Source organism: Hippocampus bargibanti, linkage group LG12 (assembly GCF_051943395.1).
Source record: "Hippocampus bargibanti isolate YZ-2025 linkage group LG12, ASM5194339v1, whole genome shotgun sequence".
Taxonomy (NCBI): Eukaryota; Metazoa; Chordata; class Actinopteri; order Syngnathiformes; family Syngnathidae; genus Hippocampus; species Hippocampus bargibanti.
The window spans coordinates 20,766,651-20,794,333 of record NC_142745.1 but is presented as its reverse complement, the minus strand read 5'-3'; the positions used below and the strand labels follow the sequence as shown (position 1 = coordinate 20,794,333).

The 27,683-nt window shown below is 44.2% G+C and overlaps 1 protein-coding gene across 1 annotated transcript; it reads left to right on the top strand.

The window, feature by feature from the left end:
- Window positions 1-2,621: 2,621 nt before the first annotated feature.
- Window positions 2,622-26,823, top strand: tmf1 (TATA element modulatory factor 1). Its single transcript, XM_089009459.1, has 17 exons — window positions 2,622-3,158; window positions 3,231-4,615; window positions 5,989-6,092; window positions 6,791-6,917; window positions 7,035-7,140; window positions 8,576-8,718; window positions 13,054-13,220; window positions 13,766-13,922; window positions 14,056-14,148; window positions 17,851-18,007; window positions 18,124-18,316; window positions 20,615-20,684; window positions 20,773-20,865; window positions 21,572-21,673; window positions 24,843-25,001; window positions 25,080-25,205; window positions 25,277-26,823. The coding sequence occupies exons 1-17, from the start codon at window positions 3,023-3,025 to the stop codon at window positions 25,415-25,417; spliced, it is 3,459 nt and encodes a 1,152-aa protein (XP_088865585.1). The 5' UTR covers window positions 2,622-3,022; the 3' UTR covers window positions 25,418-26,823.
- The last annotated feature ends 860 nt before the right edge of the window (window positions 26,824-27,683 follow it).

The following is a 27,683-nucleotide window of genomic DNA, read 5'->3' as shown; positions in this document are numbered from 1 at the left end:
CCAGTGTGGAATGAGAAATTAAACGCAAAGGTTCATTAACTCAACGCTGACGTTGTAAATCAGATACTTGCGGGATATCTTATCTCTGCTCAAGCCATTAGGCTTCATCACAGGTTCTCCATTTCACATCTTGCATTCACACTAAACACCCCAATGTAATGCTACACTACCCGCTGCACTTAATCAACACCATTGTGCCTTTTTATTATTTTGCACAGCTGGTTTCTTTGTTACAAGTAAGTACCAGAATTACAATAATGACACTAATGTGGGCAGACATATTTGAACGCTTCTTTTTGGCAATAGGACAAAGCTCTGCCCCCAGATGAGGCGCAACTGTGTTTTTTCTCCTCTTGAGCAACCGCTAAATGGTCCTCAATTGTTAAGGTATAGAAAAATTGAGACTCTTGTAGGTACGCTACAGTGACCTATATTCCACCACGATTGTTTCTGTCCAGTGAACCGAGCGCACTCTGTATTCGCAGTCGTATATCATTGCATTTTTATGAAGTACGTAATCGTTTTTCGTGGGATTTTCCAAGCTATGCAGCTGATGATGACGTATTACACGTTTCCCTCCATGCTGGTTCTTGAAATTTCCGAATACGACATCGAGAAACGGGGAAAACAAATATTGAAGTTTACGCTCTTTTTGCTAACACTACAGTTTATAAAGGTGAGTAAGTGTATTTTTATAACTCATAGAAGTGGTAGGATATAACTGCCAGGTTTCAAGCTAAAAGAAGCATTAGCATAGATATTTCTAGAGCTTGCGATTTTCTTTCCTAGTATTCAGTGACAGCCATTTTTTATTTCTGACGAAAATCTGCCTGCATTCGATCGTTGGTATTTGCTTATTTATATTTTGAATCTTTTCTCGTTTTTTTTCTTGATTTTTCTTGTTTTCTGTTCTTGTTTAGAATTTCAAAAGCTTTCATAAGGTACCTTACTCGTTAAGATCTGCCAAAAATTAAGAAAGTTATGATAGTTTAAACTGTAATAAAGACTTCGGTCACAGATTTTCATTTTTTAACTGTGTAATTACAGGCAGAAAATCCCATCATATTTCGAACATTAAAAATTCCATTATTTCCTTATTTGTCATAGTACAATAATCTATCAATCATTTGAAAGCTATTTAAATGCACTTAAATATGATATTGTATTAGAAAATGTGTGATGAACTATTATTGAAAAATATTGTCACATCCCTAACTCTTGTCTCATGGGCAATAACCGTGTGCCGTTTTCCGTCAAGACTGCGAACCCTGACAGCATGATGCTGCCCCTAATTGGTGATCGAAACAGCACCACTCTGACCCATAGTGGACAATTCTTGAATTGCACCCCATTAAAAAGATGAATTCCATGTCGTTTGTGCATTTTTTCCACTTGTAAAATTCTGCGGGCCTGATTAAACCTCCTTGGTAGGCGGTTCCGGCCCGTGGGCCGGATGTTTGACACATCTGGTCTCAGGGGTATGAGAATCTGTGCGACAGAAGTCAGGGAAAAACTCGAGTGAAAATGGCAGTTATGACACGCCCGGTTGGCCATCACTGGCTGCAGATGATCACATGCCAGCTCTCGTCCAATCATTGCTCCGGGCTCAGGCACCACTTTGGCATTCCTCATACCCACATTTGAAAAATCAAACATATTAAGTTAATGTTTTTTTTCTACCGTGGCTTGAGGGCCTGGTCTAAAAATAGTGGACCAGCGATGGGACAAATTCCAGTAAACTCTGTCTGTACGTTGATGAATAGCATTCGTTCTTTTCCAATCATTTCAAAAGGTAATTGAAGCGAACGTGTTACTTGGAAGTAGTTCAATCCACGGCAAGGGCATCCGTCTTTCAAATGGACGGCGACCCCTTGAGAGAGAGTTTTGAACGTTTAGGAATCCTGAGGGTTCAAACATCCTGGGTCGGGACGAGGCCGTGAGCATTTCCGAGCGCGCCCGATCCGCCAGTCGGCTCCGAGTGATGTGAATTCCGGCTCCTTTCAGAGAGCCGGTTGTTTTGGCTCATTTCACTAAAAAGTTCCGGGTCTTATGGCTCCCGAATGGCTCTTTAGTTTTTTTTTTTTTTTTGATTCAATTAATTAACTACCAAAAATCATCAATTATGTGAAAACGAATTACTCATGTAAAAAATACACTAGATCAACACTAGATCAACTATTTTTATTTATATGGCTTGTTTTATATGTGCACAGAGAGCATCCACAAACTTTGACTTTCCCTATGGTTACTCTGGCCCGATGATCAGCTATCACTAATTTGCTTTTCATATTAATAATGCCATCACACCAACTAGTAAAATATATCATATTTGAATATTAATAAAAGCATTGTGTGACAACATTTGTCCACCTGTCTACTCCCACCCCCTCCTCACTGCTGCGTGTGTCTGTAATTATCCCCTCCCTCCAGTACAATGGATATCGACAAATCACGTGCGGCTTTAACCGAAGAGCGGGGGCGGGACAAAAAATGTCGGCTCCCATTTCGGCTCATTGCTACGAACTGGCTCTCTTCTTCAGAGATACGGCTTTAAGGACCGGCTCGTTCGCAACGACACATCACTATCGGCTACAGTCGGCGACAGTCGGGCTCGGCGGTGACGTTACGGGACAGCGTGATGCGGAAGTGACGACGTAGCGAGGGGATCGAGATCACCAGCTGGTAGCGACCAAAACAAACCCAATGGCCGCACCATTAGGTTGACTGGTTCTTTTTGAGGACTACGGTAGTTGACTTCTGAAGTGCTGTCGGGATTCCCGCTTGTCCTTATCGTGAGCTTGGGACGAACGCTCTTCCGTAGCAGCTTGAGATAGCTTATTAGCAGTGCTTCGGTGTGCCAACAAAGACAGTCCGACTCCAACTGTTTTTGTCGTCATTTTTGTCATTTTTGTCTGCGTTTTCACTTCGAGCGACGAAGCGGGGCGAGTCGAATCGGCCATGCTTTGCCGGTTGATTTCTTTGGAGATCCTCGTCACAACTTGGAGCTAGCCAAGTGCCCAAGATGAGTTGGTTCAACGCATCTCATCTGTCCACTTTCGCCAAACAAGCACTCACGACAGCCCAGAAATCAATCGACCGTGTCCTGGATATTCAAGAAGAGAGCCCATGGAATAACACTTGCCCAATGCCTGATGAAGGTAGGTTTTCCGGAACGGATGCGTCGTAACCAACGTTCGCAGTGTGTTCAAGTACGCTTTTCTTTTTGTCAGATGTGACTTTGCCTGAAAAGTTGTCATTAAGTGGTGGGTGGGGGATACGGCAGTGGGAAGCACCACCCGAAGAAAAGCTTTCACCTCCGTCTCCCTCCGTGGCCATAACGACCCCGGTCACCCGCACCGTTGTGGATGAATCTGAAAACTTTTTTAACACCTTCCTGCCACCCGGCGATGGTCAGTGCATCTCCGCCGCATCCCAGGTCGTGTCCGTACCTCCCGTTAAATCTCAGAGGCAGTCCATGGCAAAAGAAAAGAATCTGAAAAATTCTGTGATGAAGGAAGACACAGAGACCCCAAAGAAAAAGGTGTCTGCTGAATCGAATTACCAAGATCACACAGTTGGCGATGGCCAACGGGTGGTCCAGGACGCTCTTCCTCCCCAGCCGGTTTCTCTGAGTGAAAACGGTGGCGAACTGACCTGCAGCCCAGATGACACCAAGACCGATACCAGCGGAGAAAAACCTGCCAGCCAAGTTTCTCTCGACTTCAATGCGGAGTGGCCGCAGATCGAAAAGGTATACCCCACCGTCGAGGGCAACCCCTCAGCTTCTTCAGACCCTGCCGCAGTTCCTTCCAAATGCAAAAACGGGATGAATTCTGATCCGCCAGACTCCCAATCCTCCAAGGATGTCCATTTAGAGCAAAAGGATTTAAAAATGGAAGACCGCCAGAGCAACACACCCTCCCCTCCCGTGAGCGCCATCTCTTCAGGAACATCCACCACCAGTGACATTGAAGTCCTGGACCACGAGAGCGTGCTGAGCGAGAGTTCGGCCAGCTCCAGACAAGAGACGGGAGAAGGCAAGGCCGGCCTTCACTTGATGCACGGCTCCTTCCAACTTCTTTCCACTTCGGCCTGCGGAGATTTCCCGCACCTGGAAGACGACTCCAAGCTCAGCGAGAGTTGCGGGTCCTCCTCGGATGCCTTTGAGCGTATTGATTCCTTCAGCGTTCAGTCGCTGGACAGCCGAAGCGTCAGCGAAATGAACTCGGATGACGAGATCCCTGGCGGTCGGACGCTAGCTTCCGTGACTTCGCCTGCTTCCCTTGCAGCGGACGCGGCGTCAGACGGCAGTGGGAAGCCAAGAAGGGGACTGGCTGCGAGCGCCGGTGAGCTCCAAAAAGAGATGGAAGAGTGCCCGACGGGAAGCCTGACAGGAAGCCCAAGGAAGCAGTCTGTGGACGAGATGGAAGAGAGCGGACGCAGTGCGACGCCGGTAAATTGCGAACAACCCGAACAGCTGGCTGAAGAACAACGCCCTTCGGGGGCCGACGTTGGGGGGTGCCATCCCAGCTCCGGTGCAGTCCAAGAGGTCCTTTGGACCGTCGCAGAGGAGACCAAAGGTGTCTCAACAGTTCAGGTTTTGGAGCTTCAAAAGGTGAGATTCAACAAGAAAAGTGTTATTGAGTGCCTATTTAAAATTGCAATTTCTATGTAGCTCTTTCTCTTGTTTCTATTTATAATTATATTGTATTTATTGTATTGTATTTTGCGATTGTATTTTATTTGTTATAGTACCTATGCTTGTCTGTGACTGTAAAGTGTCATTGAGAGCTTGAATGGCGCTTAAACTAAAATGTATTATTCTAGTTTACGAACCCCTTGTCTTACGAACTTGTCGGTTTACGAACATTAAATGTATGAAAATTTTACCTTGGCATACAAACTATTTTTCGGGATACACACGGAGCTGCCACAATGAGTGATGTGTTGTTGGCGAACGAGCCCGTTCTCCTAACAAAAAAATGGCAGCCGATTTGTTTTGGTCCTCTATTCCCCGCCCCAGTTGTGATTGGTCAAGAACGCAGCAGTGAAGGGGTGGTTGTTTACAGAGAGAGAGTGAAGCCGTTCTCCAAAAACAAAATCGATGCCGACTTTTTTTTGTCCTCTATTCCCCGCCCCCAGTGGTCGGTTAAAGCTCACCTTTTGAAGCTCCAAAACCTGAACTGTTGAGACATCTTTGGTCTCCTCTGCGACGGTCCAAAGGACCTCTTGGACACGTGATTGGTCAAGAACGCAGCAGTGAGGGGAGATGTCTTAAACATTAAAGAGACAGGCAGATGACAGAGAGAGAGTGACAAACTGGATAGAAAACAGTGAAATTTGGAGTCGTTTCAACATTGATAGTGCAAAGACAGACTGTAGACTGCAAGGTTAAAATTCCCACCAATCAGTCTCCACAAATAACCCGCACAAGCCATCTGTACACTTGATGCAAAAAGCTATCAACCCAGGTAAACACAATTGATGAGGAACTAGGTAAAATTATCGCAGAGAAAGCACCTACAAGGGATTATTCCTCAAGATGGTGAATGAAGAAGACTACGTTCCTTATCAAGTGTTTCATGCTGATGATATCGGCAACTCTCCATCAAGCCATCAACGACCATCACAAAGATAAATAAAACAACTTCATTATACAGTACAGTTTATTTCATTAATTATAATACCATAGCACATTAAATATACATAAAATAAGGTATATTTTGTGTCGTTTTAAGGCTTAGAAAATTAGAAAGTAGAAAATGATGTTTTATAGGGAACTGGGAACAGATTATTCTCATTTTAATGGTTTCCTATGGGAAATTATTTTTTTGAGATACACACTTTTCGCCTTACACACTCTGTCTGGGAACCAATTATGTTCGTGAGCCAAGGTATCACTGTATTATCATCTTTTTTTTTTAAGATAACATTTCCTTGATTGAAAGAAAAAAATTATGGCGGCAACGCAAATTTGTGCCACTGTAGATTATCAGTGAGCTGTCGAGCAGCCTTGAAAAGAGAGAAGCTCAGCTGCTGGCCACCAGTAAGGACAAAGCTCGACTGGAAGAACAGTGTGACAATCTTCGAGAGTGAGTTTATCATATTGAACATTCTAAATTAGCGAATAGATACGTATATTTTGTGTATTGTGTATTTGTTTTTCAACCTCTTCTATTGCCTGAGACCGTTGCTATCTATTCGCTAGCTAATAGCTATGTATTCAAAGTTAAAAAAATCAAAGTCAGCTTTATTGTCAAATATGCTAATATGCAAATATCCCCATTGTGGGACGAATAAAGGTTTTCTGAGTCTGATTCTGATGCATGACATACAGCACAGATGAAATGATGACTATTTGCTGGCTAATAGCTATCTATTCGCTGGCTAATAGCTATCTATTCGCTAGCTATTAGCTATATATTCGCTAGATGTCTAGCTTGCTGTCTATTTAAGTTACTTCGGGGTTGAGTGAAGGCTGGCTATTTGCTATCTTTTAGCTATCTGGCTGGCTCGCTAGCTATCTAGCTGGCTAGCTTTTAGTTATAGGCTATCTATTGGCTATCTATTAGCTCGCTACCTTTCTATCTATTTGAGTTACTTCCGGGTTGAGTGAACGCTAGCGTGTGGCTGCCGCTGCTCACCCACAGAAAAAACCTATCCTGTGACCGTAAAGTGACCTTGAGAGTTTTGAGGGGCGCTTGGAAATGAAATGTATTATTATTATTATTATAAATTTGCCAAAAAACATTGTGCCTCTCGCTGTAATATCACCTCCCCCTGCCCACAGTGAAGTTGCAACTCTGAAGGAGGAGAGCTCGGCAGTTCTGTCCTTAAAGGAAGAATTTACGCGGCGCATCGCAGACACCGAGAGGAAAGCGCAGCTGGCTTGCAAAGAGAGAGATATCGCCAAGAAGGTGTGGGAAATCGTGAAAATGCAACCCCGCCTTCGTCAAGTCGCGGCCACATTTGTGGGGGGGCGGGGTCGCCAGCGGGTCCCGTGTCTTTGTTTCCAGGTTGCAGTTTCTTTGCAGGAAATCAAAGGCCTGCGAGAGGAGCTTACCTCCAGACTCCATTCCGGCATTTCTTTGGATCTCATCAAAGAGAAGGAGGAACAGATCCGAGGCCTGCTGGAAGAGGGTAAGGATGTAATGGTCCACCCTCACCCCCACTTACCATCTTGGGAACGGTGGCGTGTGAGCAGTTTCAGCAGAATCACCGGCAGATTCTTTAAAATTCTTCTTTATACATTTAAAGGATAACCGACACCTCCGGGTAGTTGCGTCCATAATATGTAAAATCACTTCAAATGACTTCTACTGAGCGTATTTTACAGAGATTCCACCACATATAGCTATAGTTTACGTTTTAAGACTCGCGCTGAAGTCTTGTTTTCGAGTTGATGACGATGCCTGACATGACGTCACATCTGGAACGTCACTGACCAAGAAAGCGACGCGCAATGCATTTTGGGTACTTTGTTTGGTCTGAAAACTTCGTGTTGACCTGTGTTGATGGCGAAATTAGAAGGAAGACATATAAATAACACGATGGTGAATTGTTGTCTGTTGCACCAAAGACTACTATTTGATACTGGTTGACACAAATTCCCAGCAGACAAATCAGCCCATTTCCAACGGAGCTTGGGTGCCATCTTGTGCATTTTCTGGGACGCTACATTGGAGTCCAGACGGCTCTAATTGACACGGAAGGATTTTTTAAATCGATTGCATTTATGCTTTCCTCTTTATAACTATTTGAATTATATTCATAACTGGATGAGTAACAAGAAAGCATCTTCTCAGAATCAGAACTCTCTGGAGCCATTGTTTTGCGTATCCTGGCGTGACGTCACAAACAATCGGGCGGGACTTTCTGAATCTCGCCATTTCTTGAGCTCATTTTGTGTCAGTTTTGGGACACTTTGAGTCATTTGACTAAAAATATCAGCCTGCGTGTTTTGGGTATTGGGTAACGTAAAAACATTTTATAGTATAAAACGTTTTTCTGATGTCAGTTAGGAAAGAAAAAAATTGTCGGTTGTCCATTAAAGCTATCCATAACCTAGACCCCCCCCATACCTATCTGATCTTCTTCAAATTTCTATTCCCTCTCGTTCTCTCAGATCCTCTTCCTCCCTCCACCTCTGTGCCCCCCCCTGCCCGTCTCAGCACGCTGGGGGACACAGCTTTCAGCTGCTCTGTCCCCAAACTCTGGAACTCACTTCCTTCCAACATTCGTAGCATCGATTCTCTTCCCACCTTCAAATCCCATCTCAAAACCCACCTATTTGAAATTTCATTTTCTGTGCTGCTCTTTGTCTTGTTTCTATTTGTAATTGTATTTTATTTATTGTATTCTATTTGTGATTGTATTTTATTTATTATAGTACCTATGCTTGTCTGTGACTGTAAAGTGTCCTTGAGAGCTTTGAAAGGCGCTTAAAATTAAATGTATTATTATTATTATTCTCATTATAAATGCACGTAGCGCGGTTTTGACACGGTTCGCTCAGTTGAGAGGGGAGCTGCTTGGGAGTCCTAATGCGTTGGCCTGTCCACGTCTCACTTTGTAGGCGAAAAGTTGTCCAAGCAACAGCTTCAGCACAGCAACATCATCAAGAAACTGCGCGCCAAGGAGAAGGACAGCGAGGCGAGACTCGCCAAGCAACAGAGGAAAACAAATGACCTAGAGGAGGAGCTCGGGCAACTGCGGCAGGTGAGCGCGCTGCAGACATTTTCCAGCTCATCGGAATGCTCTCTCAATAGACACAAAACAGGCTGGAAAAGTCCCTGGGTTCCTTCCAATTCATTTGGATTGTCAAGGATGAATCAAATGCGCTCGGAAAACAAATTGACTTCTATGGGAAAACAGAACTGTTGTGGTTTTACTGTTTTCAGGGATGAGAAATTTCCACCGATTGGTGGATTTCTGACTTTGTCAAATGACCAGATAAAACTAAATATGTATTCTCGATTTTTCGCTGTTCATTTCCTGTTTTGGCTTGTGTTGGCGGAAAGCGCAATTTTGATTGGATGATAATGACGCCGTTGGCAGAAAGTGCTTCTCAAGGGCTCACCACCCATGGGAGGGGCCAGAGGAGTCGGGTGCAATGTGAGCTGTTGTCTGTGCATATGCACCAAACAGCAGTTCAGTGTACCCATCCTTTTTGGAGACCTTAGGGGGTGTGCTGGAGAGCGCTCCCCCTGGGGACTCCCTTGTCCTGCTGGGCGATTTCAATGCTCATGTGGGCAATGACAGTGGGACCTGGAAGGGCGTGATTGGGAGGAATGGCCCCCCCGATCAGAACAGGAGTGGTGTCTTGTTATTAGACTTCTGTGCTCAACACGGATTGTCTATAACAAACACTTTATTCAAACATAAGGGTATCCATACGTGCACGTGGCACCAGGACACCCTTGGTCGCAGTTCGATGATTGACTTTATAGTTGTATCATCTGATTTGCGGCCTCATGTTTTGGACACTCGAGTGAAGAGAGGGGCGGAGCTGTCAACTGATCACCACCTGGTGGTGAGTAGGCTCCGTTGGTGGGGGAAGATGCCAGTCCGACCTGGAAGACCCAAACGTGTTGTGAGGGTTTGTTGGGAACGTCTGGCAGAATCCCCTGTCAGAAGGAGTTTCAACTCCCACCTCCGGCAGAACTATACACATGTCCCGGGGGAGGTGGGGGACATCGAGTCCGAATGGACCATGTTCCGTACCTCCCTTGCTGAGGCGGCAAATCAGAGTTGCGGCCGTAAGGTGGTTGGTGCCTGTCGTGGCGGCAATCCCCGTACTCGCTGGTGGACACCAGTAGTAAGGGATGCCGTAAAGCTGAAGAAGGAGTCCTACCGGGCTTATATAGCCTGTGGGTCTCCTGAGACAGCTGACACGTATCGACTAGCCAAGCGGAATGCAGCCTCAGTGGTCGCCGAGGCGAAAACACGGGCATGGGAAGAGTTCGGTGAGGCCATGGAAGGTTTTAATCAAGGGTTCCAGGGGGAATTCACAAGCAACAAAGGTTTGAATAGTGTCTCTTCCAATACTTATCAAAATAAAGTCTCTTCTGATACTTAAATCCAAATAAAGTCTCTTCTGATACTTAAATCCAAATAAAGTCTCTTCTGAGGTAAAACTTCAGACGGAGTTCTTTACAAGAGTCTCTAGGCCTCACCCCTCTTGACGTCCTCGTCATGTAGCCTAGCCACCTTAGCTAGGTTCAAATCCAGTGTCCAGTCGTGTGGTCCCAACTGGCAATGAGTTCCACGCAGCAATCAACTTCTCCACAGAGCACAGCAATCGAGCTTGTCTTTCCCCAAGCTGCACACTCAGATGCTCTCTGCCTTAAGAGCCCTGCTTTCCAATCAAACCCTGATCAGCTGCAGGTGTGTGGGTTTAATTGCTGCCTTCCACCAGGTGGGGCCAAGACTCTCTCTGGGTGGAGCCATCTTAGGGGGATGTATTTGCCCTCTAGGACACAGCCTCTCGTGACATCACAATATATATATATATATATATATATATATATATATATATATATATATATATATATATATATATATATATATATGTATATGCACACACACATACACACACAGTGGGGCTTTTTACAGTGCTTTTATTTTTAATGAAAGAAATACACTGCACTGGATAATAAAGTAATTTTATTTACCATTGTGATGGTCGTTGATGGGTTGATGGAATGGGGTTCAGACTTCAGACAGAATCAAGCTCTTCTATTGCCCCAGACCAGGGGTGGCCAACCAGTCAGAGATGAGGAGCCATTTTTTTAATTGTTACTGCAAAGAGCCACACGCACACACACATACGTGCATGGACACACACGTACGTGCATGGACACACACGTACGTGCATGCGCGCGCACGCACACATACATACGCACACACTCACAATGCGCGGACGCACGCACACATGCAGACATAGTCATGCGCAGACACGAACACACACACATACACGACCATGCACACACGAACATTGCATGCAGGACGAGCAACAGAGCTTGCTACCGCATTTTCACGACTGTAAGTCTTAAATGTCCTCCAAAATGTCATGAAAATACCGTACATAGTGAATGAATGGTGTCACCTTCCGAACGAGGCAGAAAGTAACCGACTCGTCGAAACAAAGTGGGATGTTTGGTTCCCCAAGCAGGCGACAGAGACAGGAGGTCATTGCAGGGTGTTTATTAACGTAACAAATGGCGCTGGTCCAAAAACAGGTGAACCAGCGGAATCGTAGGAAATAAACTAGCGGTGGTGCAAAAATAGGCACAATCCCGAAAGAAGGCAGACATTTACGGGACGCGGGGGGGAAAAACTCGGACCGGATCAACACACGCACCGAAGCTGAGATCGCGGCTAACAATCACCTCGGCCGAAGCAAACTCTTGTGCTGGCAAGTCCAAGACACTGGTGAGGCGCGAGGCGTCGTAATCATGTCACTGGTGAGGTGACAACGACTCGTTGAAGTGTCCCAGTATCGGTGATCAGATCACACAGAAGCTGGCAGAGGACGGGAGCGGCGACCCCGCCCCAGCTGTCAACTCGCACGTGAAAACATCGAGTAAATAACGCCTTTGTGTAGCAATGTTGGACTTAGCATATCGCTCTTTATTTGTAGAATGGTCGTAGAAATTTACTCTCAGGGAAGTGACACACAGCGTGTGAAATGTGTCAGGCTGAAATTCACATGACAGCTGCGGTGCGCACCTGTGACGCTAGAAACGCAGACCTCGTTTATGTTTCTCAATGATCTCCTATTTCTCCTCGACTGGAATTTTGTTTTGTGTCTTCTTCGGCTGAACACGAGCCTGTGGTGCGGTCTTTTTCAGTCCCATAAAAGCAAAAATATCGTTAAAGACGATCGACGCGTGAACTCATAGAAAGGGCGCTGTTCGGTCGTGTGCTTTGGTGTTAGATTACTACGCCAGCCGTGGTGGGGGGGGGTGTAAAATAGTGCTTAATCCAAGGTTTAATTTTCATAAATGTAATATATATATATATGTACACACAGTAAAGTCTTGTTATATGGATATTCTCAGGAGTTAGAAAAATGTCGATATAACCGTACTGTCGATATATCCGTCCTGCGCCGAACTGCATTAACAAAAGCCGCCAAAAGAGGGCATCCAAGCGCCATATAACAAACGGAGCTGGCCATGAGCTTGCCATTTTGTGCCTCTTTTTTTTGGGTGAGAGATGTTCCCCGAATGTTGCAAGTGTAAGTGTAAATGTTGTGTAACAAGAAAGCATATTATCCGAATCTGAAGCCATTGTTTGGATTCACAAGCAATGCAAGACGTCTTGGCGTGAAGTCATTTTTATTGGTGTTTTGCATTTGAATAAAAAGTGACATCAGTTGTCCTTGTATACACAGTATGGAATGTATGGTAATTTTCAAAATCACGCTTCAGCAGACAAAACAAGAAACATTGTTGCAAAAAAACGATTGCATTCATATACAGTACAGTGGGCATGTACATAACACAACAGGGAAACTGCAACGCTTACACCTTACTGTATTATGTATGCAATTTAAAAAAAGTCATCAATCTTCTTCTGCTTCCCATTTTTACCTTTTAACACAAACACTTCAATTTCGTCTGCTACACACAAGCTAGCGTCTGAAAATGGAAATGGCTCTGCTACACGGGAGCTGGTCACGTAACAAACTCATGTGACCAAGTCACGTGACCAAGTCGACCAAGGGCGAGGCCGATGGCGCGACCGATGGCGTGTAGCGATATAAACATAGCGAAATGGTCGGCGGGAGATGAAAAAGAGCACCGTAGTAACCGGATTATCGTAAAAACCACGAATCGTACTAAACGGAACTAATTATACATAAAAAGACTAGAAATGTGCACGGGAAATGAAAATAGTGTCGTAATAAGCAGTATTATCAATATAAACGATATCGATATAACGAGACTTTACTGTGTATAAAAGTATATATCCCATCCCCCCGCCTTTATTTCAGACTTATTTACTCATTTGTCATTCTCATCCCTGTGTTTTGGAAACTTTCTTTAGGTTTTGGAGGGGAAGGAAGAAGTGGAGAAACAGCACCGAGACAACATCCAGAAGTTGAACTCCGCCGTCGAGCATCAGGAGAAGGAGCAGAACAGGCTGCATGCCGACTCGGAGGACCTGCTTGAGAAGAACAGAAGTCTCCAGGCGGCTCTGGATAACTCCTACAAGTAAACATCTGGTATTGAGGACAAGAAGTGGAACGGGGGGTAGGAGGCGTTGTTCAATATGCAAGCCAAGCGCTTGTCTGCTTGTTGTTCAGCTGATTCAAGGATTAGTTTTCAAACTTGATGCGTACGGCAAAGATCAAGTGCATTTTGGAATCCATCCATCCATTTTCCGTACTGCTTATTCCTCATGAGGGTCGCGGGGGGTGCTGGAACCTATCCCAGCCGTCTTCGGGCACCAGGCGGGGGACACCCCAAATTGGTTGCCAGCGAATCGCAGGGCACTCAGAGACAAACAACCAGTCACTCTCACATTCACACCTTGGAACTATTTGGAGCGTTCAATCAGCCTGCCATGCATGTTTTTGGAATGTGGGAGGAAACCGGAGGACCCGGAGAAAACCCACGTGGTTCTGGGGAGAACATGCAAACTCCACACAGGGAGGCTGGACCGGGTCTTGAACTCACGACCTCTGCACTGTGAAGCCGGCGTGCTAACCACTCGACGACGGGGCCACATCTTGAAGCTTTTCTTTTTTTGTCGCCAGGGAGCTGGCAGAACTTCACAAAACTCAGGCCAGCAGGGCCAGTGAGGTGGAAGAGGCGGCGCTGAGTCGGGAGATGAAGGCCAAGGAGTTACAAAGCCTGGCCTTGGAGAAGGCCCAAGGGGAAGCCCGTATCCAGCAAGAGCTTCTGGCCAACCAGGTAACGCACTGACCATGGAAATGGCCGTCCCATCGCCGTTTGAAATGAGACTGCGTTGCCCCGGGCAGAGGGGTTGGCCCCCTCCGAGGGCTTCGGGGGTCCAATACTCATTGGGTCTTGATATGGCGTGCAGGTGGGCGACCTGAGGTTGGCGCTTCAGAGGGCGGAGCAACAGCAGGGGAGGAAGGAAGATTATTTGAGGGAGGAGATAGGCCAATTGCAGCAGGTAATGCCCTCTGCCATCTTGGCTCTCTTTCGCCACCACTCCGCCTGCCACCTGTCTTTCTGTAAATCAATATGTATTGTATTGTACAGTGACACCTCGGTTTACGAACCTCTTGGGTTACGAACTTTTCGGTTTACGAATGTTAAATTTATGAAAGTTTTACCTTGGCATACAAACTATTTTTCGGGATACACACGGAGCTGCCACAATGACTGATGTGTCATTCGCGAACGAGCCAGTTCTCCTAACAAGAAAATGGCAGCCGGCTTGTTTTGGTCTTCTATTCCCTCCCCAGTCGTCGGTTAAAGCCACGTGATTGGTCAATAATGCATCAGTGAGGAGGGGTGGTTACAGACAAAGGGATTGAAGCCATTCTCCAAAAATAAAATGGCCGCTGACATATTTTTTGTCCTCTATTCCCCACCCCCAGTCTTCGGTTAAATTCACGTGATTGGTCAAGATCGCAGCAGTGAGGGGAGGTGGTTTAAACATTAAAGAGACAGGCAGACGACAGAGAGAGAGTGACAAAATGGATAGAAAGCAGTGAAATTTGGACTTGTTTCAACATTGATAGTTCAAAGGAAGAGTGTAGACTGCAAGATTAAAATTCCCACCAATCAGGCTTCACAAATAACCCGCACAAGCCAAAAGCAAAAAGCTATCAATCCAGCTAAACAACACAATTGATGAGGAACTAGGTAAAATTATCGCAGAGAAAGCCCCTGGGGATCATTCCTCAAGATGGTGAAAGAAGAAGGCTATGTTCCTCATCAAGTGTTTAATGCTGATGAAACCGGCCACTCCATTCCATCAAGCCATCAACGACCATCACAAAGGTAAATAAAACGACTTTATTATATAGTACAGTTTATTTCTTTAATTATAATACCATAGCACATTTATTCTACATAAAATAAGGTATATTATGTGTAGTTTTAAGGCTAAGAAAATTAGAAAGTAGAAAATTATGTTTAATGGGGACCTGGGAACAGATTATTCTGATTTTAATTGTTTTCTATGGGAAATTATTTTTTGGGATCCACACTTTTTGCCTTACACACTGTCTGACACACTGTCTGGGAACCAATTAAGTTTGTAAGCCAAGGTATCACGACTTCCTTTTCTAACTTTGCTGCTGTGTTACTTCCAGGTAGAGTGAAGGCGAGCGCAAATGGCTTACGCTGCTCACCCGCACAAAAGACTGGCTCTTTTGGCTCCCAAATGGCTCCTCAGTTTTTTTTTGCTTAAATTTATTAACTACCAAAAAAAACCATGTAAAATTATCTCATTTTCCGTACCGTTTATTCCTCATTAGGGTCGCGGGGGTTGCTGGAGCCTATCTCAGCTGTCCTCGGGCACGAGGCGGGCGACACCCTGAATTGGTTGCCAGCCAATCGCAGGGCACACAAAGACATACAACAGTCACTCTCATACTCACACCTAGGGACAATTTGGAGTGGTCAATCTGCCTGCCATGCATGTTTTTGGAGTGTGGGAGGAAACCGGATATTATTATTGTTATTATTATTATTATTATTATTATTATTATTATTATTATTATTATTATTATTAAAACAATAAAACCACAAATAAAATGAAAAATAACAAAATAGCCGATTGAACTAGACATGAATGCAATTTTAAAGGACAACCGACGTCACTTTTTTGTTTCTTAACTGACATCAGAAAAATGTTTTATAGCATCTAAAATACCCAAAACACGCAGTATGATATTTTTATTCAAATGCAAAACACCAATAAAAATGACTTAAAGGGTCCAAAATTTGCAAAAAATTGAGCTGCGAATTGGGCATTTTCAGAAAGTCCCGCCCCCAGTTTGTGACGTCACGCCAAGACGTCTTGCATTGCTTGAGAATCAAAACAATGGCTTCAGATTCGGGGAATATGCTTTCTTGTTCCACCTCCAGTTATGAATATCATTCAAATAGTTCTGAAGAGGAAAGCATACATGTTTGCAATCGATTAAAGAATTTCTTCCATGCCATTTTGAGGCAACATTGGGGAGAAACGATCACCAGAAAAGAGGCACAAAATGTGGCCACCTCCGTTTCCACAGGCTGATAAATTCCTTATATGGAGCTTGGACACCCTCTCCTGGCGGCTTTTGGGTGCAACACAAGGCCAAACAATACAGCAAAATACATTGACGTGATGGAAGGACTGCTACAATGTGTCTTTTTTTCGATCAGGGGGTGTTCCTTTAGTGACGTCACGTACGGACTCGTCACCAACTCAAAAACAAGACTTCCTGAATATTCAGCGCGAGTCTTACAACGTAAAATACACCTATATGCGGTGGAATCTTTTTAAAATATGCGCAGTAGAAGTCATTTGAAGCCATGTTACAAATTATTTGTCCAGAGACGTCGGTTGTCCTTTAAACGTGTGTTTTGAGGTGGGATTTGAAAGTGGGAAGGGAGTCAATATTACGGATGTTGGGTGGAAGTGAATCCAGAGTTTAGGAGTACAGCGGCTGAAAGCTCTGCACCCCATCGTGGTGAGACAGGCAGAAGACACATAGAGGTAAAACGTGAGAGTTTTGAAAGGCGCCTGGAAATTAAATGTATTATTATTATTATTATTTGTCTTACTATCTATTTGAGTTACTTCCGGCTTGAGTGAACGCTGGCGCGTGTGTCTGCTACTGCTCACCCACAGAAAAACTTATCCTGTGACTGTTAAGTGACCTTGACAGTTTTGAGGGGCGCTTGGAAATGAAATGTATTATTATTATTATTATTATTATTATTATTATTATTATGGTTATTGTTATGATTACTACCCGGCTGGCTGGCTAGCTACCTAGCTAGCTGTCTATCTATTTGCTATCTTTTATCTATCTATTAGCTAGCTAGCTTTCTATCTATTTGAGTTACTTCCAGGTTGAGTGAACGCTGACGCGTGTGGCTGCCGCTGCTCACCCACAGAAAAACTTATCCTGTGACTGTAAAGTGTGTTGAGAGTTTTGAGGGGCACTTGGAAATGAAATGTATTGCTATGATTACTACCCGGCTGGCTATCTAGCTAGCTACCTAGCTGGCTATCTATTTGCTATCATTTAGCTATCTGGCTGGCTCGCTAGCTATCTAGCTGGCTATCTATTAGTTATACGGCTACCTAACTAGCTGTCTATCTATTAGCTATCTATTGGCTAGCTATTAGCTAGCTAGCTTTCTATCTATTTGAGTTACTTCTGGGTTGAGTGAACGCTGGCGCGTGTGGCTGCCGCTGCTCACACACAGAAAATCTTATTCTGTGACTCTTCTGTGTAAGCTCTCAGTCGTACAGGAGTCGTCCATCGATGAGCAGGTTTCTTCAGCCGTCATCTGTACTTCTTTGAAGGTGGCGGACGTTTCACTTCGTATCTAAGAGGCTTCGTCAGCGAACAAATTTTTTTTTGCTGGTAGTTTTGGCCTACCAGCAAAAAAAAAAATGTTCGCTGACGAAGCCTCTTGGATAAGAAGCGAAACGTCCGACACCTTCAAAGAAGTACAGATGACGGCTGAAGAAACCTTCTCATAGATTATTCTGTGACTGTAAAGTGACCTTGAGTGTTTTGAAAGGCAAAAGGAAATGGAATGGATTCCTTCTTCTTCTTCTTCTTCTTCTTCTTCTTCTTCTTCTTATTATTATTATTATTATTATTATTATTATTATTATTATTGTATTGTCCGTCCATAGAGGCTCCAGGAGGCTGAGTTTAGAAACCAGGAGCTGAGCCAAAGCGTGACTTCTGCAACCAGGCCCCTGCTGCGTCAAATTGAGAACCTACAGGCTTCGCTGGGGGGACAAACGGCATCCTGGGAAAAACTGGAGACGAGCATGTCCGATCGGCTCGGTAAGTTTTTCCTCCGCTGTTACAAAAGTGCCGCCTCGGTTGCTGCCCACCTTTTTTTGTTTACGGCGAGTGACACTTCTGGCCCGAAAGCAACCTCCCCTCTCATTGTCTGTCAGTCAAAGCGCAGGCGCAACTCGCCGCTGCAGTGGAGAAGGAGCACTCGGCCACAGAAGACTTGCTCTCTGTCAAGTGCCAGCTGGCCTCCCTCGAATCCCAGAATTCCCTCCTTCACCAGGAGAAGGTTCGGCTCCAGGCCCTGGCGGAGGCTGAGAAGAGCGGACGAGAGAGATTGGAAGATGAAAGCAGCAGGTACATGTTCAAACCTAACATAGCTTCACCGTCTATCCGTCCAGTCTGCATCATTGGAACCTTTTAGGGCAGGGGTGGGGGAACCTTTGTGGCTCTTTTGATGATTGCATCTGGCTCGCCGATAAAACTAAGTCATGTATTCAATACATTGTAAAAACGAAAATTGTACAGAAAATTGTACATTGGGGAGACTAAACACATTCTCAAAAAATACTTTATCAACATCCCAGGGATAATACTAGTGGGCCTCAATCTGCAGTACATATGCACCCAAAAGCTAGCAACCACTCATTTGACGACAATGAAGTTAAAATCTCAGCGAAAGAAAATAGATGGTTTGAAAGGGGAGTAAAATAAGCTATTTTTTATAAAACAGCAAAACCCTTCACTGAGTCGGCATGGTGGGGTGAGGTTCAATTTGGATCGTTCCTACAACCGACTTCTTAGGCAACATAGACTTAGTTATGCTGATGAGGTGATACCAGTTCAAATGGGACAATCAGGCCAATCGTAGACCCCATACTCAGGCAGGACAATAGAAGTAATCAGTCAGGACAGTAGAAGTAATCAGTGTAGCCACAGGGAGTAGTCCTCTTCTCCCCCTAACCTGAGAGCAGGGACCAATCATAGCAGAGTCTGGCACTGGCATGCCTGGACAGTAGGGATATATATTGGGCCAAAACTACCAGCAAAAGATTTTAGTTTGCTGACTCTTGGATAAGAAGCGAAACGTCCAACACCTTCAAAGAAGTACAGATGACGGCTCAAGAAACCTTCTCATCGATGGACAACTCCTGTACGACTGAGAGCTTACACAGACGTAAAACTAAATACTGTACATATTCTCGCTTTTTTCTGTTCATTTCCTGTTTGAGCGGCAGTTGGCGGCAAACCCAATTTTGATTGGATGATACTGACCTAAGGTGGCCGTTGATGTTCAAAGAACAATTTTGATTGGATGATACTGACCTAGGTGGCCGTTGATGTCGAAACAGGTAAATGCCCCCTTGCCTGAGGAGCCTGACGAGTAAAAAAAAAAGACGAGTATCGTACACTTCAGGTTGAATGGACCGAAGGATTCGCCTTAGTGGAGGGAAAAGGTTCTGCCGTGATTCTAATTTGCAATGAAACAATAAATACCATGTATGAAACAGTTTAATATCATTGGCACTTTGATGTGCCACTTTTTTATGCTAACGTTAGCATCAATATACTTATGTGAGAAACAGCAGAAAGCAAGCATGCAAGCTAATGAGCAGTGTGCAGGCTCGGTAGCCGTAACTTTGCGTATGTATCCGGCAAGTTGACTTTCATTCCGATCGTTTGGCTGGATTTCTTTTTTGCCAATCACGAGGAACGGAAAACTATTCATATTAATTGTGAGTATTACCACAAAGTTATTTTAAATAATACATTCTGACATTTTGTTGAAATCACATGCGTGCGTGTTTGCATGCGTATTTGCGTGCGTGAGTGTGCGTGTGGCTCTCACTGAAAAACATTTATAATAATAATAATAATAATAATAATAATAATTTCATTTCTAAGCGCCTTTCAAAACTCTCAAGGTCACTTTACAGTCAAATGATGTGTTTTTCTGTGGGTGAGCAGTGACAGCCACATGCGCTGCGTTCACTCAACCTTTCCTAAATATTCTCTAAATATTTTACTTTTATGGCTCTCTTAGTCAAAAAGGTTCACGATCCCTTTAGGGCTTTGCTATCGAATGTTCACCCGTGTACAAAACGGCCCTCCATTTGGCCATTTTGCCATGGGAACCGCTTGCCGAAAAATCAAGTGCCACACCAACACATCCGGTGGCAAAGCGAATCGTACGATAACCGCCGTGTAGCACATAATCCTCGAGAATGACAGCTGGAATCAAGTCTTAAACCGCTTTCCGGAGAAATCTATAATCATAATAATAATAGAACTATCCATGAGCTAGCTACCTAGCTCGCGATATATTTGCTATCCATTTGCTATCTTGAGAGTTTTGAAAGGCGTTTAGAAATGAAATGTATTATTATTAGCTATATGGCTATCTAGCTATTTCGCTAACTGTCGAGCTGGAATATCTATTAGCTAGCTGGCTAGCTTTCTATCTATTTCAGTTACTTCCGGGTTGAGTGAACGCTGGCGCATGTGGCTGTCGCTTCTCAACCGCAGACAAACCGATCCTGTGACTGTAAAGTGACCTTGAGAGTTTTGAAAGGCGCTCAGAAATGAAATGTATTATTATTATTATTATTATTATTATTATTAAAAATGATCTGAGGTGCCTTTTCTTGACGGCAGGGAGCGAATAGAGTTGGAAAATCTGCGGGGCCAACACGGGCGCCTGCTTGAAGAGGCAAAGAAAGAAAAGGTGCGGTTTTGCCTCCCGGCCTCTTTTCGGGTGCCGTCGCCCCCGACGACACATCTTCCTTCCTCAAATTCGCTTTCTCCTCCACAAGCTGCTGCTAACCAATCAACTGGAGATGGAGAAGATGAAGGTGGAACAGGAGAAGAAAAAGTTGTACTTGGTGCAAGAGGCGCTCAAGGAGAAGGTGGGCTCGCTTGCTTTTTGGCCTGATTCCGTCAAGCGGTGCTTGATTCGCTCGCATGATTGCCATTTTCGTGTTTATTATGTTTATTAAAGGACAACCGACACCACTTTTTTGTTTCCTAACTGACATCAGAAAAACGTTTATAGCATCTAAAATACCCAAAACACGCAGTATGGGGGGGGGGTGTAGCACCCAACAAAGGCAGAAGATGGCGCCAAAGCTCCGTGGAAATGGGCTGATTTTTTTTCCTTGGAATTTTTGTCAGCAAATATCAAATAGTTGCTCGGTGCAACACACAACGATTCACCATCTCGCGATTTATGTGTTTTCCTTCTAATTTCGCCATCAACACGGAGCAACACGAAGTTTTCAGACCAAACAAAGTACCGCAAAATGCATTGACGTGATGAAAGGACTGCTACAGTGTGTCCTTTCTCGGTCAGGGGCGTTCCTTCCGTGACGTGACGTCAGGACTCGTCACCAACTCAAAAACAAGACTTCTGGAATATTCAGCGCAAGTCTTAAAATGTAAAATATAGCGAGATGCGTAAAATACGCTCAGTAGAAGTCATTTGAAGCGATTTCACAAATTATGGACACAACTTGTCCGGAGGCGTCGGTTGTCCTTTAAAGTCATTATAAGTGCCTTGCATGCTGGGTCCGAGAGGACAGTAATTTCATCTTTGACTTTGATGTTGATGAGCAGAGGAGCCACGGCGGCCCGGCTTCTTCCGCGCCATCACTGTCCCGCTGCGGCTCCATCGGCGAGGCTGACAACGCCGCTCTGCACTGCTCGATATTGGAACAGGTATTGTCACCGTTCCGCAAACACGGGTCGCGGGCATCGTTGCCTGTTGGGATGTCACCTGGACACTTTTTTGCCTCTGTACAGGGATGACAATTTTCCACCGATCGGCAGATTTCCGACTTTTTCTGACCAAAATGACCAGATAAAACTAAATATGTATTCTCGCTTTTTCGCTGTTCATTTCCTGTTTCGGCTTGTGTTGGCGGAAAGCGCCATTTTGAATGGATGATACTGATGCCGGTTGGCGGAAAGCGCCATTTTGATTGGATGATCTTAATTTGTGAGCAAGAACCCTGGTGATGCATGATCTAAACCAGGGGTGGTCAAACTTTTTGACTCGCGGGCCACAATGGGTTCTAAAATTTGACTGAGGGGCCGGGCCAGGAGCATTTGGAGGGAATGTTTGGGCCGGATATACTAAAGCATTAAAGGAAAACCGACGTCTCCGGACAAGTTGTGTCCATAATTTGTCAAATCTCTTCAAATGACTTCTATTGAGTGTATTTTACAAAGATTCCACCGCATATAGCTATATTTTACGTTTTAAGACTCGCGCTGAATATTCCGGAAGACTTGTTTTTGAGTTGGTGATGAGTCGTCACGTCACTGAAGGAACGCCCCTGACCGAGAAAGGACACACTGTAGCAGTCCTTTGATCACGCAATGTATTTTGCGGTACTTTATTTGGTCTGAAAACTTCGTGTTGATCCATGTTGATGGTGAAATTAGAAGGAAAACACATAAATAACGCGATGGTGAATCCTTGTGTGTTGTGACAAAAATGTTGAGCCATTTCCACACGGAAGATTATCGCCATCTTCTGCCTTTTTTGGGTGCGACATCCCCCCCCGCCCCTGATGCCTCAAAATGACACGGAATAAATTCTTTAATCGATTGCAAACATATATGCTTTCCTCTTCAGAACTATTTCAATCATTCATAACTGGATGAGTAACAAGAAAGCATCTTCTCTGAATCTGAAGCCATTGTTTTGATTCTCGAGCAAGGCAAGACGTCTTGGCGTGACACCACGAACAAGGGGGCGGGATCTTCTGAATCTGGCCACTTCCGGTTTCGATTTTTTTAAGTCATTCGTGTTGATGGCGAAATTAGAAGGAAAACACATAAATAACGCGATGGTGAATCCTTGTGTGTTGTGACAAAAATGTTGAGCCATTTCCAAGCAAGGCAAGACGTCTTGGCGTGACGTCACAAACTGGGGGCGGGACTTTCTGAAAATGCCCAATTCGCAGCTCAATTTTTTGCAGATTTTGGACACTTAATTTTTATTGGTGTTTTTCATTTGACTAAAAATATCATACTGCTTGTTTTGGGTATTTTAGATGCTATAAAACATTTTTCTGATGTCAGTTAGGAACCAAAAAAGTGATGTCGGTTGTCCTTTAAATCTAGTGTGTGCAAACCTCATAGCACAGTAAGAACACTACAACCCAATTTGGATTGGATTTGCCTTTATTAGTCTCGCAGTGGAGAAATTTACATTTCATGCCACAAGTATAAAGTGGCCAAGTATGAAAATACGATGCAAGCAGGTAGGCAGGAAGGATTCACAGCCAGGCTGTTTGCGGTTGAAGTAGGTGCAAGAGGGTTAGTTAGTTCGTATATGGACTGCTCAAGAAACTAGGACTGTCCTCCCAGCAGAAAGCTAGAGCATTGAAAGAACTAGCTGAGACAGCAGTGAAAGCATCTAGCTGGATATGGGCAAAAAGAGCTGACAAAGATTGGACAGCTAGTATAAATATACCTGATAAACCTATACTATCATAGCCACTTAGTTGGCGGAGAAGTAGAGGCATCGGCTGTGAACCAGGAGACCTGGGTCCATATCCCGACCCGGCTTAATCTGGAAAGTGGGCTCTTTCCACCTGACCCACCAAGGACTATATGGAAAACCACCACCAGGGGAACACCTTGCAGCCTGCTGGGTGTGGCCCGGCCCCCTAAGAGTGTAAGGAAGATAAGGGCCGAAACACTTATATATATATATATATACACTATATATATATATATATATATATATATATATATATATATATATATATATATATATATATATATATATATATATATATATATATATATATATATATATATACACATCCTTCCCCATGCTCCATGTTGCTATGTTGCTGCCGGCTTAATACCAGACGCATGGATGTGTCTTTATTTCTTTTATTGCTGCAACACACACAGTATGGCAGAAGGGATGGGTCAAGTCGCATGGGTTTCGTCTTGTGATTAACATAAGTCTTGTCCAAGTAGTTCCCAATATGCAAAACATTATAGATAACAAAACAGAATTAACAACGTGTGATCGTATCGTGGTTATTTACAGAAAAACAGAATACAACACAAGTTCACTGACATGATGTCCCTGAATGCATCACATGCGGGACTATCGGCGCAAACACGTGGTGCGCTGGATAATGGCAGCACAGTTCGACACGCCACTAACACTCACGGCCAAATGAAACACGACACAAGAAACGAAATACTTACAATAAAAACAAAATGAAACAATCATTATATTTATTATTATTATTATATCCCATCAATCAGGCTCCACAAATAATCCGCACAAGCCATCTGTACACTTGATGTAAAAAGGTGTCAACCCAGCTAAACAGAACACAATTGATGAGGAACAAGGTAAAATTATCGCAGGGAAAGCACCTACAAGGGATCATTCCTCAAGATGGTGAAAGAAGAAGGTTGCGTTCCTCATCAAGTGTTTAATGCTGATGAAACCGGCCACTCCATTCCATCAAGCGATCAACGACCATCACAAAGGTAAATTAAACGACTTTATTAAGCAGTACAGTTTATTTCTTTAATTATCATACCATAGCACATTTAGTAAGCATAAAATATGGTATATTTTGTGTAGTTTTAAGGCTTACAAAATTAGAAAGTAGAAAGTTATGTTTAATGGGGACCTGGGAACGGATTATCCTCATTTTAATAGTTTCCTATGGGAAATTAATTTTGGGGATACACACTTTTCGCATTACACAATCTGTCTGGGAACCAAACCAAAGTGCGTAAGCCAATGTATCACTATATGTATCTATACATATGCGTGTGCCCCCCCCTGCCTTTTTTTTCCAGACTTTTTTTCTGATTTTTCATTCTCATCCCTGCTCTGTAGGATGATTCTTCAGAGCGGACGGCCGGGGGTGGAGCCCTGTCTGTGTCAATCGGCGGCACCAGCTTGTACGAAGCGGCCCGCCTATCCGGCGGCTCCAGCCTCATCGAGAATTTGCAGGCTCAACTCAAACTGAGGGACGGAGAGGTCACCCAGTTGCAGGTCGGTGGGACGCACGCAGACGGTTGTCATTTTTGAAGGCCCCCTGTCCATCACTTCGCTTCCTTTGGGCCGCGCTAGATGGAGATTTCCAGTCTGGAGAGGAGCCGCTCGGCGATGGCGGGGGAGCTGGTTCAACTCAACAATTTCAACGACCACATGCAGGAGCAGCTGACGGAGATTTCGGAGTTGAGGAGTCGACTCAAGGTGAGACGCGCGACCCAAACGCAAAGCCACAACATCAATTTTGTGGGATACCAACGTCGTTTGCCTTTCAGGATTTGGAGCAGAGGCACAACACCATTTTGCAGATGTACGGGGAAAAAGCCGAAGAGGCAGAGGAGCTCCGTTTGGACCTCGAAGATGTTAAGAATATGTTCAAAACCCAAATTGACGAACTGCTGAAGAATCAGAAATAACTCTGCTGCACCTTGAGGCCATGTGGAATAATTTGTCTCGTTCATCTCCAGCATAGGCTCGCTTGAACTATTTGAATCATATCCATAACTGGAGGAGTAACAAGAAAGCATCTTCTCCGAATCTGAAGCCATTGTTTTGATTCTTGAGCAAGGCAAGCCGTCCTGGTGTGACGTCACGAACAAGGGGGCGGGACCTTCCGAAACTCGCCGTTTCCGGGATCATTTTGAAGTAGTTTTGGGACACTTTTGGGACAACTCATTTTATTGGTGTTTTTCATTTGACTAAAAATATCAGCTTGTGTGTTTTGGGTATTTTAGATGCTATAAAACGTTTTTCTGATGTCAGTTAGGAAACAAAAAAATGGTGTCTGTTGTCCTTTAAAGTGTCTTAAAACTGCAACAAAATGAGCTTGGAACTGGGCATATTCGGAAAGTCCCGCCCCCTTGTTTGTGACGTCACTATCGGTCACACACTGCCTTGCTCCAGAATCAAAACAATGGCTTCAGAGAGTTCAGATTCGGAGAAGATGCTTTCTTGTTACTCATCCAGTTATGAATATGATTCAAATAGTTCTGAAGAGGAAAGCATAAATGTTTGCAATCGATTAAGGAAGTCCTTCCGTATCAATTCGAGCCGTCTCGACTCCAAAGTAGCGGCCAGAAAATGCACAAGATGGCGCACAAGCTCCGTTGGAAATGGGCTGATTTGTCCGCTGGGAATTTGTGTCAACTTACACCTTCTTTATGCGTCTTACCACAATTGGCTGCAACACACAACTATTCACCATCGCGTTATTTATGTCGTCTTCCTTCTAATTTTGCGATCAACACGTTGTTTTCAGACGAAAAAAGGACCCAAAATGCATTGTGTGTCGCTTTCTCGGTCACGGGCGTTCCCACCGTGTCGTCACTTCGGGTATCGTCATCAACTCGAAAACAAGACTTCCTGAATATTCAGCGCGAGTCATGCCATCCATGTTTTGCTTCTTTTGTTCACGGTTCAGATGGTGAAGGGTTTTGCACCGTACGCGTTCTTCCATGCTTACTTCTCTTCAATATTCAAACATGTACAGGACGTAGAAAGTCTATGAAGATTGATTTATATAGTGTGGTCTGTGGTGGAGAACTGACGGTGTGGAATTTCAATTGTACACAGGGTTATGAATAAACGTTTTGAATGGCATTCTTGATCTCTTTGCTTTCCCTTCCCCTCAGCCAGTGAAGGTCGCAGGATGTTCAAATCTTTGTTTGCCGTTGCCATATAGATATTCGCTATATACCGGTATATATACACTAGTGATGTGTCGTTCGCGAACGAGCCGGTTCTTAGAGCCAGATCTCTGAAGCCGGAAATAGGAGCCGACTTTTTTTGTCCTCTATTCCCCCACCCCCAGTCTTCGGTTAAAGGACAACCGACGTCACTTTTTTGTTTCCTAACTGACATCGGAAAAACGTTTTATAGCATTTAAAATACCCAAAACACACAGTATGATACTTTTAGTCAAATGCAAAACACCAATAAAAATGACATAAAGTGTCTAAAAAGTGCTTCAATTTGAAACTGGAAGTGGCCAGTTTCAGAAGGTCCCGCCCCCATGTTCGTGGTGTCACGGCAAGACGTCTTGCCTTGCTCGAGAATCAAAACAATGGCTTCAGATTCGGAGAATATGCTTTCTTGTTACTCATCCAGTTATGAATATGATTCAAATAGTTCTGAAGAAGAAAGCGTACATGTTTGCAATCGATTAAATAATTTATTCCGTGTCATTTTGAGGCATCAGGGGTGGGAAATGTCGCATCCAAAAAAGGCAGAAAATGGCGACAAATCCGTGTAAGGAATTAATCAGCTAGTTTCCACAGGCTGATTAATTCCTTACATGGAGCTTTGTCGCCCTTTTCTGCCTCTTTCTGGTCCTACACGACGTTTTCAGACCAAAGTACAGAAAAATGCATTGACGTGATGGAAGGACTGCTACAATGTATCCTTTTTTCGGTCAGGGGCGTTCCTTCAGTGACGTAGGGTGAGGACTCGTCACCAACTCAACAAAAACAAGACTTCCGGAATATTCAGCGCGAGTCTTAAAACGTAAAATATAGCTCTCTGCGGTGGAATCTTTGTAAAATACGCACAGTAGAAGTAGAAGTAAACATGGCTTCTTTGTTTTCATTGGTTTTGTGATATCTTTGTCAGTCAGATCTGTTGGCTTCATGTCATCATTATCGAAGTCGTCATCTAGCTTGAGTATTTCTGGGATTCACTCGTGTC